Genomic DNA, 18,371 nt, shown 5'->3' on the forward strand with positions numbered 1-18,371 from the left:
GTGGTTTTTGGACTTCAGAATAAAAGTGAACTACAGACACCAGCCTGTAAACAAAGTTCTTTAACATTCTGAAGTTTTAATATTTTACAGGTTTTACTACATAATTTTTTTACACAAACTGTAGAATTGTCATTGTTGATAAAACACAGGGCAACAGCTAAACTGTTTTGAACAAAAATCTGAAAAAATAATGAATACAAGAAAACACAAAGATGACAAATTATCACGTTCAGCCTGTTGCATTTTCCCTGCTTCAAAAATAATTTACTTCTAAAATATGTAACCAAACGTGAAAAAGTTCTGCCGACTGAGGACGTTTCAGTTCTGCAATTTTTCCTCAGTAGCTTGGTTGCTTTTCTCTCATTAAGGTTTGCACCACAGCTAGTGCATTTCTCAAAACAATTAACACAAAGTGCAACAGCATCACTTGCTAAAATCTGGACACCATTCTTTATTAAAAATATTGTAAAATGGATTTGTCATGTTTTCATTGTGACAGTTCACTCTGAAAGTGTTTTCCAATGCAAAAAAAGTCCAATCTGGTTAAACAGTACCTGCTTGACACCACTAAATATAATTTGCACAGACAAATGAGATCTACAGTTAGTGAGGTAAATGAGCACAAGACATCAAATACATGTCTTACATTTTTATTTCATATGCTCATTGCAATTCACTGCACTGTTCAAAAGTAAAGTACAAACTTACTGTATTTACAACAAACATAAGGCTTTACCCAAAGGGAGCAGCCTTTGGGTAAAGCTGTGCACCACTATAAAGAATATCATCTGTAAAAGAAGAGGTTCACTTGAGAGAAAATAATTTAATTTTAATTTTTCAGGAATGAATCATAACAAAAAAAAAATGCATGAAACTTTGACAACTTGTTCAACATTTCTGTTTGTAATTTTATGTAACGAATGCAAAACTGGATCAAATGATGACTCATTAGAAGGCCTAAGAAGAACACCGACACGGTGAAAAGGTTGACATTACCACCAGGGAGAGAACTAAAACATGCAGGATGCCGGCCCCGGAAGGCCGAATTTGGGTTCCCCTGTTCTAGAGTGTTCTCACTTAGACTCGTCAGAGTGAGTTCTCATGTGACGTATCAAATCTGTTTTTCTAAGTTAACTTTTTTCGCACGCAACACATTGAAAAGGTTTCTCATCTGTGTGAGTTATGAAATGAGTTTTTAAGCTACTGCTGTGGCAAAATGCTTTTCCACATGTCTTGCACAAAAATGGCTTCTCGCCTGTGTGAACCCTCATGTGTCTATTCAGTAAGTCTTTTCTTCTGAAAGTTTTTTCGCAGACATCACAGGGAAACGGCCTTTCATCTGTGTGAATCCTCACGTGATTAGTCAAATGCACTTTTTGAGAAAAACCTTTGCCACAAATCACACAAAAGAACGGCTTCTCACCCGTGTGAACTCTCTGGTGTTTATTCAATGCGTCTTTAGATCTGAAGGTTTTTTCACACGCATCACAGGGAAAAGGTTTTTCATCTGTGTGAATTCTCACGTGATCAGACAAATCCCCCTTTTGAGCAAATTGTTCGCCACAAATCGTACAAGACGAGGACTTCTCCTCTGTGTGAGTCCTCATGTGAATTGTGAAATTGACTTTTTCTTTGTAACTTTTTCCACATGTCGTACATTGAAAATGAGTCTCTAATGTGTGAGCCATGAAGTGAACTCTTAAGGTGTGGCTATGATGGAAAGCTTTTCCACAGAACCCACACAGAAAGGGCTTCTCACCTGTGTGTCTTCTAATGTGAACCACTAACTGGCCTTTTCGATTAAACCGTTCTCCACAGGTAACACACAAAAAGCGCTTCTCGCCTGTGTGAACTGTCATATGTTCAGTTAGTGAGCTTCTTGCTCTGAAAGTTTTTTCGCAGATATTACAGGTAAAAGGCCTTTCATCTGTGTGACGCCTCATGTGATTGGTCAAATGAGCCTTTTCATTGAAAGTTTTCTCACAAATCGTACAAGAGAGAAGCTTCGCACCTGTGTGAATTCTGACGTGCCTATTAAAATCTGATTTTCTTATGAAGCTTTTACCACAGTACAGACATTTAAAAGGTTTCTCACCTGTGTGAATTGTGATGTGCTTATTAAAATCTGATTTTCTAGTAAAGCTTTTTCCACAGTACAGACATTTAAAAGGCTTCTCACCTGTGTGAATTCTGACATGCTTATTCAAATCAGACTTTGTAATGAAGCTTTTTCCACAGGACTGACATTTAAAAGGCTTCTCGCCAGTGTGAGTTCTAATGTGAACTATTAATTGGCATTTTCGAATAAACCCTTCCCCACAGGTCACGCACAAAAATGGCTTCTCGTCTGTGTGAATCCTCATGTGATCATTCAATGAAACTTTTGATTTGAAAGTCTTTTCACAGGTATTGCAGGTATAAGGCCTTTCATCTGTGTGAAGCATCATGTGATAAGTCAAATTACATTTTCGGCCAAAACTTTTGCCACAAATCACACAAGAGAAAGGCTTCTCACCTGAGTGAATTCTGACATGTTCATCAAGAACTGATTTTTTAGTGAAGCTTTTTCCACAGGACAGACACTTGAAAGGTCTCTCACCTGTGTGAATTCTTATGTGAACCATTAAGTGTCCTTGTTTTATAAAACATTTTCCACATGTTGTACATGGAAAACGCTTCTCACCTATCTGCCTTTTCGACTGCTGGGTCAAGTTATTATTTTGAGTAAAAATGTCCCTTCTGGGTTTTGAATTGTCACAGTTGTTACTCTTTGTGGTTTTCAGATAGCTCTTATCTAGTTTCTGTGCTTTATCTTGCTTGGATTCTGAGTCTTTATGATGGTTTCCTTCTTGATCCTGGTTCTCAGATTCACTGAAGTCCTGAGAGATGACTTGGTTCCTGACTGGATCTGGTTTAATGTGGTTCTTTTCTTCATCATTTGAAGTCACCATAAATGTGTCTTTATTCTCCTGCTTCAGTTCAAGTTGGTCTTCATGCTCACCTATGCAGATCTCCAATACTTCCTCTTTAGTCCAGGGATGTTCTGTCTCTTGCTGCTCTTCTTTCATCTGCAGAGGTTCTGGTTCCTCCTGGTCCAAACTGGAATCACTCTCCCGTTTCCAGAGCTGCTGGTCAGAAGAAACCTCCTCTTTCCAAACATAATCCTGTAGATCGTCTGGAAACAAAAACACAGGAGAAAGTTTTTCTATTGTGGGTTTAAAAAAAACACTTAACTTTAATTGATAAGTAGCTAACTTTAGGGTTAAATCCTAAAATGTTTTGGAAAACATGAATTTAGTCTGAATGTATTGTAGTCTAATAAGCTATGGTATGTTTAAAAAAAAAATACATCCTTTATAATCACTGTTCCTCTTAATTTTCTTTTCTATTTGTCATCATAACAGTATATGTGGCTCTATTCCCTTTTGGCTTCATATTCTCATCCTACTCAGCTACATTTGTCTCAATAGTAACAACTTTGTTGAAAAACTTCCTAAATAGTTTAATCGAACTCATGACTTCTGTCTTTGCTGAGTTGGCATCACAGATAATTAAACTATTAGATTTAAATTGTTCCCTTGCCTCCATCTTTTCTTTCTCTCTCCTCTGCTTTATCTCTTTCTGGAATACATTTCTGCAATAAACTATCCCCTTTTTAGAACTTCTTTGTTCATGTAGAGGACTTTATTGGCAACGAAAATATAAATTACTAAATGGCTCAATAAAGCAGATAAAGTGGTAAATATTGCATCAAAAATGTTTAAATAAGAACTTTCCCAACTTAGAGATTGGATCTTGATGTTGGTCAATAAGAGAGAAATTGACTCCCTTACCACTTTGTCACTTTACCTCCTACAAAGAGTCAGAAGGAAAAACAAAAGATGAGGGAAACAGAAACAAATCTGTAAATAAACAAAGGTGAAAACAGGAGGGGAGAAAATATTACAGGAGAAAATAAATTAATGTGTAATCAATGAAATGGTCAGCAAGTTTAAAAAATTATTAAATATATAATATATTATATAAAAATGATATCGTTCATGAAAATGAAAACTAAATAAAACAAAATTGGAAATAAAACAAATAGCAATAAGTTAATGTAATATTAACTTATTACACTTCAAAATGTACCCTTTATAATCAAATAAGTTTTAAATACTCTTTTTTTGGGATACATTATTTGCTATTATATTACCTCAAGTTTGCTCTACACCTTTCTGATTTAGAAAGAACTTGACACACTTCTCATATTTTTAATCTGGTTTGAATTTGTTAAACTCTTTTGACCTAAATATAAATATACAATGCATTTAAAAATCATTTTGTTGAGGCTACACTTCATGACACAAATTAATAAAACAACTTTTTTGTGGTTGCATCCATCAAAATGATCTAAGGATTATTCTGGGACATTAACTCAGAGTAAATGAAATAAATATATTCAGTAAAAGAAGCTATAGTTTTTGGTAATTAATGTCAGAGGGTCCTGTCATCATATAGTTTTTTTTTTCCCCTTCCCAATGAATCTCTGAAATGCAAGAGTTTAAGCTTGGTACTTTCCAAATTACAGCAGACTAAAGATGCTCACGGTAGTAAAACAAATTGCAGTTTTGCTGTAGACGTTTTTGCTGAAACAACAACACGCCAACTTCAGCTTCATTGCCTGATTTCCGCTGATATGTCCCAAAATGAACGCTTTAAACCCGAAATCTACATCCTCCGTCATCAGCAAGACGGTGGTTTCATTTGCGTTTCTTACCTTTTCGGTGTGAAGTGAGCTGCGGTGTCCGAGCGAAATCCAGCAGTCTGCGCTGATCGTCCATCTCTTCCTCCTTCACGATAATTTCCTTAAACTCTGTGAATGTTTCTTCAGCAGGACCTAACTGCTCATTGATGAACTCTCGTTTTAGCTGGACTGAAGACATTATTGCTGTAAACATTCACATATTCAGCCCGCAGATGGTCAAACTCTAGATTGAGTCCAAGTAGAAGGAAAGCTAACACTGCTAGCTTCACAGTTCTTCTTCTTGAGTTTAAATGTCGGTTGACAAAGGCCGTTAGGTAAGCATTACCGCAACCTACTGGTAAGCAGTGTGGTTCATGAGGATTTAATTTATTCTATATATACATACACTTAAATATAGATCTATTACATATACATATCTACATTTATAAAAACAGCAATTTTCTAATTTGTGGATTTATGGCAGGTGGCATTAAATGTTCTATTTTACCTACTTAAACTATATTCTTGTATATAATTCCATTTCCTTTAGAAATTTAATAAAGGTTTTATTAATATGTGAGGTATTTCTCATACACACACACATACATTTATCTTTGTGAGAGATTAATTTTATTACTTTATTTTTCACATAATGGGTTATAGCAGAAAATAGTACTGTATTGTTCATACGTGGAATCAGCATAATAAAAAAAAAAAGACGGCAATCACATCAGTATAAACTCATTTTATGTAAACACCAACATTCAATACGCTGCTTTCAACAAGCAAACGTCTGAGTTCATTTCAGCATGTCCTATAAAATACAATTTGCTCTCATGGATTCACGTAGAGACACTATTCAGAATTCATCACAGTCTACCAAGGAATCAGAAAAGGAAAAGCTACTCGGCTGAATTCATTTTAAATGAATATTTGCTGAGTATAACAGATCTAAATTTAGGAATTATGCATTTTAGCTTCCCCTGTGATTGTAAATAAATACATTTTCTAGTCTCTGGTATGTATAGTATTTTATTGATGTTGAAACAGATTGTGGAAGTTGAACATCAGCGTATGTTCAATCATTTTTGCTGCAATCACAGAAGAGGATTGGTGTCACCTTGTTTGCAGAAAGAAAAACAACAAAATAAAGAGTTACTTGTGAAAATGTCGAAAACAGTTCTTGTTCTTCTTGAGACACAGATGCACTTTGCACTTTGAACATTTGAAGACAGTCTGGCCCTTACACTGAGGCATCTTGCAGCGTTGCCGTCCACTCTCCACCACCGGCCAGTGACCGACAGCGTCTGAACGCACTTTCAGTGTCGGAATATCCTTAGCCGGGCCTCGACGTTTCTTCTTCTCAAATTCACTTTCGACATCAAAGTAAGGCCATCCCCTCTTCTTCTTGGACAGGTCTTTGCCTTGCATAAAAAGAGCTTGTGCAACTGAAACCCTAAAAGCAAGAAAGTCCTTCTGCCTCCGTCTTGGAATACCCAACGATTCACAATCACGTTTGTATAACAGCCAGCTGTTCACAATGACCATATCAAGTAACTGACAAAACAACCTGTGGTGGTACTTTCTGGACCTAATCTGGGTGCGATAGGATGTAATCAGCACATCAAGAGCATGGATGCCGGCCACAAACTTGTTGTACAGGCTGATGATGTTTGGGTATTCCACTGATTGTTTCTGCTTCAACTTTCTGCTCCATTTTTGGACGTTGGCCACAGGATGGGCACTAGCAAAGGTGCTAGTAACAGTCACCCCCCCGTAGTAAAACCACTTGACTGCTCTTATTTCCACATCGTCGACGGCAGCCCTCTTCTCTTCAAACGACCCCAATCCTTTCTTCTTCAACTCAGGATCTGTGCTAAAACTGCAGCTTCGGAGGCCATTTTTCTCCACAGCTCCAAGGGCTGGTATCCCCTTCTTTGTGAGAGCTGCAAACAAATCAAAGGATGTAAACTGACTGTCAAAATACAAAAGATGATTGGCAGAACCATGGATGACTTGTGTAAGCTTCAGGACAATGTTTCCACTTGTCCCGATGTCTGGTTCTCCAGGTAGAGGATCCATTTTCCCTGTGAATACATCGAACGAGTGAATCAGGCCCTTTGTATCACACAACATGAAGATCTTGTATCCCGATTCGCGTGACCTTTTGGGGATATACTGCACCAGACTAGAATCACATTTTAAAGGGACCATTTGCTGAGCAATACACAGCATCTGATCTTTAGGGAGGCTGTTAAACTTTTGGAGAAGTGAATCAAAAACCGGCCTAATTTTGAAGAGTGCGTCTCCACTGTTGGCGGCCATGGTGCTGTTGTCGTTGAAATGAAGGAACTCCTTAATCTTCTTCCATCTCTCCCGGGTCATCACATCAGCCACATACTCTACTCGGCACTCATTGGACCAGTACATTCCCGAATTTGGAAGATGTAGAATACTCATGTACACTAAAGTCCCGATAAACTGCTCGAGTTCATTTCGATCCAGCTTGAGGCCAGTGTAACGATTGCGTGTGCTTTCCTGAATGAAATACAGATTGCTTTGTTCTACAATAGTATCCAGAAGATCCGTGTCGAAGAAGTCCCGGAAGTACTGAATGGGTTCTCTGATTTCTACAATTTCATCAGACGCGGGAAGAGAACCTCGCCACGTCGGGACGTCTTTCGCAGAGTCCTCTGACTGCACCGTCTCCCACGACAACCTTCGCCATCGTCTCGCTTCAACAGAGGCCGACCGAGCGCAGGGTGCAGCGGCGCTGGTGCTGGCAGCTGGATCGTTGCTGCCGTCGGACTCTTCGTCACTGCTGCTTTCATCACTTGGTTTTGGTCTGTTGTCCTCATCGCTGTCGTCGCTGTCGCTGAGGCAGCTGTCATCACTTTCCACTGGTGGGACTCTGGTTCGAATCCTGCTGTCCTGCAGAGAGCAGGTGATGATGATGATGATAATGATGATTAGGTTCTGGTTTTAAATATGATTATCGTATTTTCTGGACTATAAGGCACATCTAAAAACCTTCATTTTCCTCAAAAGCCGACAGTGCGCCTTATAATCCGGTGCACTTTATATATCAGGGGTCCCCAAACTACGGCCCGCGGGCCTCCACATTTGGTCCGGCCCCCTGAACAATACCAGAGAGCATTCAGATTTTTTTTTCATTTATTGTATTTTCCGGTTTATATGTGGATTTTTCTTCAACCACCAGGAGGCTCTTTAGCAGGAAGTGTGTCCTGTAAACTGTGAGGCGCACTGCTGCCATCTGTTGGACTTTTACGAAACTGCTTGACTTTTATGTTATTTAATCAGTTTGCTAGCGGTAGAGCAGATGAACACACGTGTCTGTTATGAACACCGCATTCCAGGAAGCAATGCCTGTAAGTAGCAGCGTATACTTCAAAACGAGCCTTTATGTTAACATATGAGAAATTAATATGTTAAAGTTACATTCCCTCAATGGAATATATACTAGTCAGTCCCAGTGACCGTTTCACTCATGGGTTTTGCCCATGTGCTTTCTGGGTAAAAATCAATCGATTTCCTGCCCTGCAAATCCGGGAGCTTGATTTCTGTGTGTTTAGAAAAGCGCTATGCAAATAAAATGAATTATTATTATTAAAAGTAGAGGTACAAATCTGCAGTATTCAGTTTTTATTGTACTGTTGCACAAAGTTGTATAAAAAAACTTTTTATAGAAATGGAGTGATTTTAACAAAATGACTTGTTTTCTTATTTGCCTGTTATTTACAACAGGCAAATTATTTTATTGTTTTACAAATCAGTCATGGTCAACAAAATTTGGTTGTTTTGGCAAATAAAATTACAAAAAATCACTTTAAACTTTTATTTAAAAAATGTTTTTTGTTTTTATATTTTTTTCATTTTGGGACAATATGAGATAATTTGTGAAAACATTGATCTCCTCTTCCTCCCTGAGCTACTATTGCCGTCTGACCAAAAACAACCAACCAGAGCCAAGAGGAGGGTCTTAGTGCCGTCAATCAATCTCATGTCCTCGCTGCTAATTGTTCTAATAGTAGAAAAACAACTTATTGTGACAGAAAAAAACATTTATTGACATCATACATGGCTATGCTAGCTAGCAACCACTACAGGATGCGCTAGCTGTAGCGTAGCAGAGACCTAGTGGGGATGAGCAGCGCAACACAGAGTATGATTAACAACGCTTAAATAGTTTAGCAGGAAGAATGGAGGAAAAAGCATCCAGATGTGCCTGATTGAGACATATCCACACAGTCGGTGCTGCTACTAAATACCAATTTGAATGGTGTAAATATTTATGTAGTGAATTATTTTAGGTTTAACATTTCAGTTACTTTGTAGAAATCAGTTTCAATTTTCATTTTTTCTGTAGCAAAAGTCAAATTTAACTGATCATGACTGATTGTTAAAAGTGGCCAAACTTCCAAGGGGGTGAATACTTTTTTAAAAACATTGTTCAGCAATTTGTGTGTGTGAATTTCCTCACCTGTGTTTCACTGCTTTGACGTTTAGATGTTTGTCTTCTGAACAACGAGGGACGGTCTAATCGACACAGAAAGGTGCTGGTTAAAATGTGACTTAGAAATAATTAAAACAACACGTACATTTAAACCAACATCACACAACGGGGACAAATTAGTTTGTTTTTCATACGTATCTGTATGGTTGAACTGAGTCTTTGGAACTGACTTTTCGCTCATTGTTTCAGTTTTAGACTTGTTGAGTTTTACCAACTCTGTTGCCGATTTTGCCTAATTGATCACAGCAGGGCTTCAATCAAAAACCACACAGGACATAAGTAGATTTTAAACTGCAGCAATGCATTCTGGGTACAGAATAAACAACATTTACTGCAAAAGGAGAACGTGGCTCCAGTTTTCCACCAAATCTCTTCATTACTGAAGATTCGAAACTTTCAATTATTTTCTGAACAATGTTAAGAAAAGCCTGAATATCTCAAAAGGTTAAGAGGGTTAGGGTTAGGGTTAGGTTTTACAAATGTAAAACTAATGTTTCACCAAACATCCCACAGCTAGAAAAATGTCCAATTATGTTACATGGAGGTAAAATGTTGCTATTCATGCATGTAAATAAAGTCGTAGCTACAAAGAATTTCAACATTACTGATAAACTACATCTGTTGTTAAAATGTCCACACTTCTGATGGGATGTCACAAATGTTTTGGGGTTTTTTGCCTCGTTTTTATAGAAATGCATGATATATTTGCACCACCTTTAGAATCTGAAGCAAATAGTTTAGTTTCAAATAATTCAAACGGTGAGGAGATTCTGTTTAAAGAGAGGACAACGTGAAACAAAAAAAGGGTTTTATATTAGACTCTGTTACTTAAATTATCAGTATTAGGTTAATTCTACTGTAAGGCATTTTCTTAAGTAAAAAAATTATTCAAATTACATTTTCACAAAAAATTAAAGCAGACTAAAATAAATTTGAGCATTTTGAATCGATTCAGATTTCCCAGGATTGCACCTGTAATACATCATATGTATTTAATTTTAAATATTGGCTATAACTGCAATTTTAATACAGGATATTGATAATGACCCTAATTTTAATTTTGGTATCTTTTACTTTCACAAAAAGACACATCATGCCAAGATCAGGTGATGCACACAAAATGAAATTTAACTGTTTTTACTCGCTTTATTTGCCGTTTAAAACAAAACATAAAGTCAACAAGATTACAAGCATAAGATGAATAAAATGAAACAAAACAGCTTTACTCGCTTAAAAACATCAAATCAAAAAGCATATGTGAAATGGCGTAAACAGAGTACTAAAAACAAAAGTTAAAAGTTCTAGTTTCACTTATAACACAAGAAAAATGTTAAGTGAAATAATCTGCCAGTGGTACCGGTACTTTTTCATCAATACTAAGAAATTATTGACTTAAAAACAAAAAAACAGCTCCATTAGCTTGCTGAAAAGTTATGTATAAGTTAGTTTTGTCTTATTTCAAGCTTAGAAACATACTTGGACTAGAAATAGACCAAAGTTGGTAAAAGCATTTTGTGTTTTTGCAGGGCAGCTACTCTAACTGGGCCTTGGTCATGTCATCCATGTGATGCTGGTTTCCCTTCATAAACATCAGACTCTCAAAGCCAACATCCGACACGCCGGCCCTCAGAATGTCGTGGCTTTGACAGAACAGGTGCCAGACGGCGGCGCTGGACGGGACGGGTGTGTTGTATTTGGTGAACAAGTCGATCAGGACCTGTTCTCCCAGAAAGGCCCGATCCGTCATAGCGTCCTTGGATCCGGCCTCCAGCCAGGTCTTCACCAGGTTCTGAGCCTTCCACTTCAGCGACCTGTGGCTCCTGTCATCACAGGACCGAGTGATGTTGCTGAAGAAGTCATCTTCCTCCTCCCCTTCCTCCTCCTCGTTGCTGGAGGTGTTGCTGCCCTCCTCACTGAGCGCGCTCAGGGCCGTCTGTACGACCGCCTCCATTGCTTTGGTCACTCTGCCAACCTGGCTGTTGTTGAACTGCTCCAACCAGAACAGACGAAACTTGGGGTGGAAGGCAGCAGCCAGCTGGCACTCCAGGTCCTCCAGGAGTGGCCCAAACCTTTTAGAGATGCCTGCCAGTATGGCGTCCACCAGAGGACCGCAGTGCAGCAGACGCTTTAACTTGACCTCCTTCAGCCTCATCACGGTGGCCGCGACTGTTGGCAGAAGGCTACCGAGGTAGGCCTGGTCCTCCCCCTGGATTTTATCCAAAGCCTTGGCGACGTTACACATCACCTGGACGTATTCACTCAGGAAGCCGACATCAGAGCTGGTGAAGGTCTGCAGCTTCAGCTGCGTCATCACCCTGTTCACAGCATCCCTGCTTTTCTCAAGCAGGCCGTTGAGGACTACAACAGAGTTGTAAGTTGAGTTCCATCTGGTACCGTCGGGGACCGCCAACCTCCTCTTAAACGCTTCAAATATGCAGGCTGCTGCCACCGTGCTGCGGCTCTGCAGGCACCACAGCGCCCGGGCTTTGGACATGGCCTTCCTGTAGGCTGACCTGAACAGGGTGCAGTTCAGAGCCTCGCTGGCATCCACGCTGGCTACCAAATTAAAGGTATGAGCGGCGCACTTCATGTGCACCGGCAGTTTAAGGCCCAGGCTGCTGGACTTGTCAAGGGTGGCATCAACGGAGATGTACTCCACGCCTCCGGCCTCAGGATCCACGTCCTGGATCCAATCTTCTTCCGACTCGGCAGCGGCTTCAGGAATGTTTGGCAAGAACTCGGCTTCTGCACCGAACTGCACAAACGCCTTCACAAAGTTTTTGCCGTTGTCCGTCGTGGTTCTGGTCACTTTGTCTTGCAGATTGAACTTGGAATGGGTGTCTAGCATGGCCTGGGCGAGAACGTCGGAGGAGTGATGACCTCTGACCCGAGTGCAGGCAAGGAGCGCGTGCCGTCTTGCGCGAGTCTTGGGGTCCAGCCAATGTGCCGTCATGCCCAGGTAGGACTTGTTGTGGGCCGACCAGCAGTCCGCAGTGGTGGCAACCCAGGGGATGTCCTCAAGCAATCTGCATTTAAAAACAAATAATTAATATTTAACATAAATTCACACTGTGTACATAAACTGGAGCACAATATTATCAAATCAGAAACTAATCTCTTATCTGCGTCTCCATGTAAGTTACGTTTCACTCATGCCGCCATGTTTGCTTAGCCTCACAGCAAAATCAATGACCGGTTACCAATTAAAAAATAAAATTAGACTGTTGAACAGGTTAAAGAGTTTGTTTATTAATAATACGAGAAACGAAATACACTTGTGAGTTTGAAGCCTAAAACTTCAACCCTATGAATGAGCCTGTTGCAATAAATCTTACCAAACGATAAATCAACCCAGTAATTAATGCAATAAATAATAATATTGTTGTTTTGAGACCATTTTCAAGTAATTCACTGATAATGACGTAATGATGCAAGTTCACCTTCTCAGATAAACTTCAGTTTTGTAAAGAAAACTTGACACTGGAACAAGAAGATATTTTAAATATCCAAAATAAAACCATCAATAAAATGGATTCTGATGTTTCATATATTATTTATTTATCAGAATAGAAATTATTGATCTCATCTTAGCACCATGTGATTAAATTATTAAATGATTAATTCCAACACATTTACAAACATACAATCTTCAGTGTAAACCATCCTTCTTGGTATTGTTGGTATATTATTTGACACAAATATTAATTGGTTAATTTCAGTGTTTTTGTTGCAATAGTGGTAGATGCGTTATTATTATGCTCTGTAACTTTCTGCTTGGTGTAAATGACTATTAATCGATAAACTGAATAAATGTATTCAAATGTTTTGAGTTTTCATCATCACCTAATGAAACAAAATAGGAAGTAATAACCACCTTAATAGGGACTGACTATAAATGTTGGTTGACTGAAACTGTTTTCAAACATTGTCGTCTGGTGGACTCTGTCCGATTTGATGACCCGTTTACAAATGTAGAGTTTGTAGTTGGTGTGATTTGCTTTCTCACTGCACTGTCAAACAATTCAAACACTTAGAAAAACCGTTCCTCCCATCACTCCAATCTGTTGTTTTATAAAGGTCAAACTAGACAATCATTAAACCATAAAGTACGCCATTCCAAAAATAAGAAAACTTACCTTATGAGATGCTCTTCCAGCTGATCGTGGCTGGCCAAGATGCTCCTGCTCAGGATGTGGCGGGACATAGACGTCATGCTGGGATTCAGCATCTTTATCAGGCCAACAAAGGTGGGGGACTCCACCACGTGTAACGGTAGCAAGTTGTGGACAAACAGGTCCACAATCTGTTTGTCCACCATAGACTGGCTGACGTCAGTCCCAGCAGTTTTGGAAGAAGTCTCACCAAAGCTGGGCTGCCGCGCTCTCTTTGCACATGGCTGTGATGACTGGCTACTAGCGCTGCTGCTAACAGATAGCCTGTGTTTCCCACGCGAAGAGCCGGCCTTAATGTCCTCCTCGAACTGGGTGGCATGCGCCGGATGCTTCCGGTTGATATGCGACTTTAAATTGTACAGACTCTTCGCTTGTCCCTTGATGGTGATCTTCTTGGGTTGGCACAGGACGCACTGGAAGTGGAGGGTTTTTTCGTTGGACTTATCCCTGGCCTCGAAAAAAAAGTAGTCCTTCAGGTGGGGCCACGGGTGAGACTCCAGGCTCTCAACCTCAGCGAACTTTGCCTCACCTACAGCCGCTGTTGTCGACTCCTCTTCTACACGCGGATCATCCACGAAATAAACGCTTTGTAAGCGAGCTGAAAACAACGGAAGACTGCAGCGTTACACAATGCTTCGTTTAGCTTCCCAGCACTGAGTCGAACAATCACGTCTTGTCACATGACACATGGTAAGCTAACCACCGTTGGCGCGTTGTGTCAACCAATCACGACAACTCATCTTCAACGAAATTATTTTTTTTTTCTTTGGTAAACTTTTTTTCAGCTGAAAGTTTACAAAATAGTTAAAATAGCGCTTTAGGATTTGTCTGTAAAACTTAATTTAGGGAAAGCTAATTGCACTAAACATTTTCAAAGTTAGCAAAGAAGGTTAAACAAAATATTAGAGGATTAGTGAATGTGTTTGTGACATGCAGCCTGTATGAGTCGTGTACAAACACACTGGTAGTAGTGTGTCTGTACTAGATCATGTTAGTTAAAAAAATCATAGTTTATATAAAAACATATATTTTATTGTCATATGACAAGTAAATATTTTTTGTAAGATTTTCCACAAAAATGGGAAAGTAACTCACCTGTGTGGATCCTCCTGCGTTTCCTGCCATCTTGAGGAAAAAACCCATCATGCATTTCTCCAGAGAACAGACTTTTCCAATATTTCCCATTTGGCTCCAGGTCGTCGTCTTGCTTTAACTGCGAGTCGTTTTCTTCCTGAACCTGGTTCTCAGCTTCAGCAGCATCCTGGAGGTCCAGTTGGTTCCCGTCTGGTTCAAAGTGGTATTTTTCTTCGTTTACAGGAGAAACCTCAAAGGTATACGTCTTCCACTTCAGCAGAAGATGATCTTCATCCTGACTGACACAGAGTTCCTCGTCTTCCTCTTTTATTTGGGAAGCTTCAAACTCCTGCTGCTCTTCTTTAAGGTCTGGGGGATTTTGTTCCTCCTGGTCCCCTCTCATCCGTTGACGTTCTGCCCCGTCTTGCTCTTCTTTAATCTGCAGAGGTTCTGCTTTCTTCTGGTGCGAACTGAAGTCCCTCTCTTGCTTGCTGAGCTGCTCCATTTCAACATAATACTATAGTTGTAGAAAGGAAAACAGGAAAAAATAAAAAAGCACATTATAGTAGGTCAAATAAACCACACTGTCATTAGTCTATGCATTATTTAGCACCACAACATTAAACAATATGCATATAAATACAGTGGATCAACAAGTACACAGCAGATATAGCTGCATAGTACCGTATATTCTGGACTATAGAGCATTCCTCACTATAAGCCGCACCCACAAAGTTAAAAAAAAAAAAACCTCTGGCGCTCTCGGTTTTCCACAACGATGCAGCAGAGGGGGGCAGACAACCCAAAATTTGAGTCATAACAGGTCAATTCAACATCACATTAATTTGTAAACAAATTAAGGTTGAAAAAGTTGCCAAGTTTAGTTTTAACTGAAGTAATTACGGTAGTTTCCGAACGGTGCCTGTAACACAGTAAAAGAGCTGATGAAACAAAACAGAAAAGTTATTGATTGGCTCATTCATCTTCCTCCTGAAGTCATCTTCTCCAGTGTCGGAGTTGAACAGCTTCGTCACATACCTTTTCTGTCTCTATGTCAGTGTTACTCTCCGTGTTGCAGTCATCCCGGGGTAAAGCTGGCTCTGAAGCTGTGGTGCCCTCTTCACGCAGCAGTCCGGCCTTTCGGAACCCACTGATGATGGTGGATTCATTCATTCTGCTCCACGCTGCTAGGATCCACTGACAGACCTCAGAAAATGACGCTCTTCGCATTCGGCCAGTTTCTGTGAAGGATTTATCCCCGCTACTCATCCAAGCCTTCCTTTCACCCCTGAATGCTGCTTTAAATGCCCGATTCACACTGATGTCAAGGGGTTGCAAATACTTTTCTGTACCTCTAGGAATAACAGCGGGAATTGAGCTGGTTCTTTTGATGGCTGCTTTCACCGAATCGGTGATGTGGGCCCTCATACTGTTCAAAACAAGCAGCGCTTTTTTCCTGCGAAAAAATCCTCCTGAGCGCTTTCCGTAGCACTCCGTTAGCCACTCCTTCATCAGATATTCTGATAGCCGTCCTCTCTGGTTGACTTTAACTACAATGTCCTTCGAGAGTTGGTCTTTCGGCATAGTTTTGCGCTTGAAAATCACCATCGGGGGGAGCTTTTGTCCAGAAGCGGTGCAGCCCAGGACACAAGTGAAATTTGTCCTCTCGTGTCCGTTGGTTTTCTCCGAAATGGATGATGCACACGTCTTGGTCAGAGACATGTCAAATGTCAATGGCACTTCACCCATATTTATAATGTTGTCTGGTCCGATGGCGTTCTCCACGATCTTTGCTTCAACAAATTGTCGGAAATTTGTAACTTTTTCCTGGTAGTCCAGGGGGAGTTGCTGAAAGAGAGGTGTCTCTGCCCTGATGGACAGGTTCTTTCTTCTCATAAATCTCAAACACCAGGACGGTCCTCCATTAAAATTGTCAATATTCATTTGGCGGGCAATTGATTTGGCATTCAGCCGGATTTGCAAGGTGGATACACCTCGGCCGCCTGCTCTCTGAGTATTTACCCAATCCTCAAGAACATCTTCAAGTTCAGGCCACCTGCTTTCTTGTCCTCTGAAAGCCTTTCTCGTCTTTTGGCATTTAGTGAGTTCTACCTGCTGCTGTCTCCAACGCCGAATCATTGATTCATTCACGCCGAGTTTAAGTGCAGCGGCTCTATTTCCCTCCAGTACTGCCAGGTCGATAGCCTTCAACTTAAAAGCAGCATCATATGAAGTTCTTCGTGTGATTTCCATAATGAAGGGGTATGAGTTTGAAAGAAAAGCTCCTTTGTGCCTGTTGCTAGCTCGTGTTTGTGCTAAATGAAAACCGGAGCTTTCTTCTTTGATTTCCAACTTCGACGTCCTATGATTCACTTCCTGCTAAAGAGCCCCCTGGCGGTCAAAGAAAAACACACAGAAAAGTCGCACCTTCGCATAAGCCGCATGGTCCAACGCAAGTCAAACAGGTTTCATATTACTGGTTACTTACAACTTTATATTATTTCATATTTAGCCTTTCATTCTTGCTAATATACCGTATGAAACATGTCTAACCATTCCAATGTAGATGAAGGGTGGCTAATGTTAGCAACACAATCCCGATATTGCCTCCATTTTCTGGAGACAAAACACTTTGGGGAATTTGTTAAAAACTAGATATTAGCTTAATATGCGTGTAATCGGTTTAATGCTAAATAAGCCATCAAAAACACTAATAAACAGCAAACTAACACCGCAGACTGTAGACGGGCAGCCATATTGGATACCAAGCACATTGCTCAGCGAACGGAGACTTTGGTATTCGCAATAACAACTTCCAGGGGTGTTATTGTTTTACTTCCAAGTCGTAAGTGGCACAAAATTGTTTAATCCATCTCTGAAACCCTCACGAAAACTCGTATATTAATAATCTGAGACGGAAAACAGGCGAGAACAAAAACATCGGAACTGCATTCAACAACTTCTCCTAAATGTTCTCAACACCGGTGTTTCAAATCTGTTCGGTAGATTATCTAGTGTCCGTCGAGCTCTTCCTCGAACTCGACGATGATTTCTTTATATAGTGTGGATCTTAACTACTGCTTAATGAAATATATCTGAAGATGAACTGAAGACACTCAGTCTACATAACACTCACCTACTCTTTCCTCAAAGTAACACAAAAAAAATAAAACAAAGTAACGACGCTGGCGCGTTGTTCCTCCCAAAGCGTATCGCTGCAGAACATGGAGAGAAATTTCACCCGGAAACAAAATCTTCCGCTCGGGTTCATTTCAAAGGCCCATTACTGACTCCTACTGGATTGGATGGTGAACAGAGCAGGAGACAGAAATAAATATTTTACTCTTTACTAAACAAAAGTTCTCCCTTATATTTTTTTTAAATTCATAATTATGCATTTACATTTATATGTATTATTTAGGTGTGTAGCTGAGGTGATTCCACTTCGTTAAACAGTTACAGTGATTTAAAAAGACTGTTTTTACATTTGAATGTTCAAAGATAGAATATTCAGCCACGTAGTGTCCAGAAACGGTAGTTTGTCATTGATGAAACATAACTTTTACCAACAACGTAACAACACAATGAAACATAACTTTTACCAATTAAATTAGATTTAATTTCTATTTCTTTGAAATTTTGCGAAGTAACAAAAATACCAGGCAGCAGAGACATCCACTATGGGAGTCTGTAATATCCTACATTATTGGTTGCTGTACTAACCAATAGAACATTTTCCATTGATTATTGTTAAGTGTATGAATAACTGCATATAACATATCTTTTTTTCATGTAAATAAAAAGCAAACTTTTTTCCCCCTTTACACCTTCTCGTGTTTTGGAAAAAGCATACATCATTTTTGGC

The 18,371-nt window shown here is 39.8% G+C and overlaps 1 protein-coding gene and 1 pseudogene across 4 annotated transcripts; both read right to left on the reverse strand.

The window, feature by feature from the left end:
• Positions 1 to 636: 636 nt before the first annotated feature.
• Positions 637 to 4,946, reverse strand: LOC107832866 (oocyte zinc finger protein XlCOF6-like; annotated as a pseudogene).
• A 393-nt stretch (positions 4,947 to 5,339) lies between these two features.
• Positions 5,340 to 17,783, reverse strand: LOC103147880 (uncharacterized). Of its 4 annotated transcripts, XM_016678851.1 has the most exons (5): positions 17,643 to 17,783; positions 15,545 to 16,897; positions 14,528 to 15,023; positions 13,397 to 14,030; positions 10,649 to 12,286 (listed from the first exon to the last, which is right to left on the reverse strand). In XM_016678851.1, the coding sequence occupies exons 2-5, from the start codon at positions 16,757 to 16,759 to the stop codon at positions 10,792 to 10,794; spliced, it is 3,840 nt and encodes a 1,279-aa protein (XP_016534337.1). In that variant the 5' UTR covers positions 16,760 to 16,897; positions 17,643 to 17,783; the 3' UTR covers positions 10,649 to 10,791. The 4 variants fall into 4 exon arrangements, with proteins under 4 accessions (XP_016534338.1, XP_016534337.1, XP_007566496.1 ...); XM_016678852.1 differs by lacking the exons at positions 10,649 to 12,286; positions 13,397 to 14,030; positions 17,643 to 17,783 and adding exons at positions 5,340 to 7,657; positions 9,228 to 9,283 and having other exon boundaries at positions 15,545 to 17,633; XM_007566434.2 differs by lacking the exon at positions 15,545 to 16,897 and having other exon boundaries at positions 17,643 to 17,781.
• Between the last annotated feature and the right edge of the window lie 588 nt (positions 17,784 to 18,371).

This window comes from Poecilia formosa, unplaced genomic scaffold (genome assembly GCF_000485575.1).
Source record: "Poecilia formosa unplaced genomic scaffold, Poecilia_formosa-5.1.2 Scaffold192, whole genome shotgun sequence".
In the NCBI taxonomy this organism is placed as follows: domain Eukaryota; kingdom Metazoa; phylum Chordata; class Actinopteri; order Cyprinodontiformes; family Poeciliidae; genus Poecilia; species Poecilia formosa.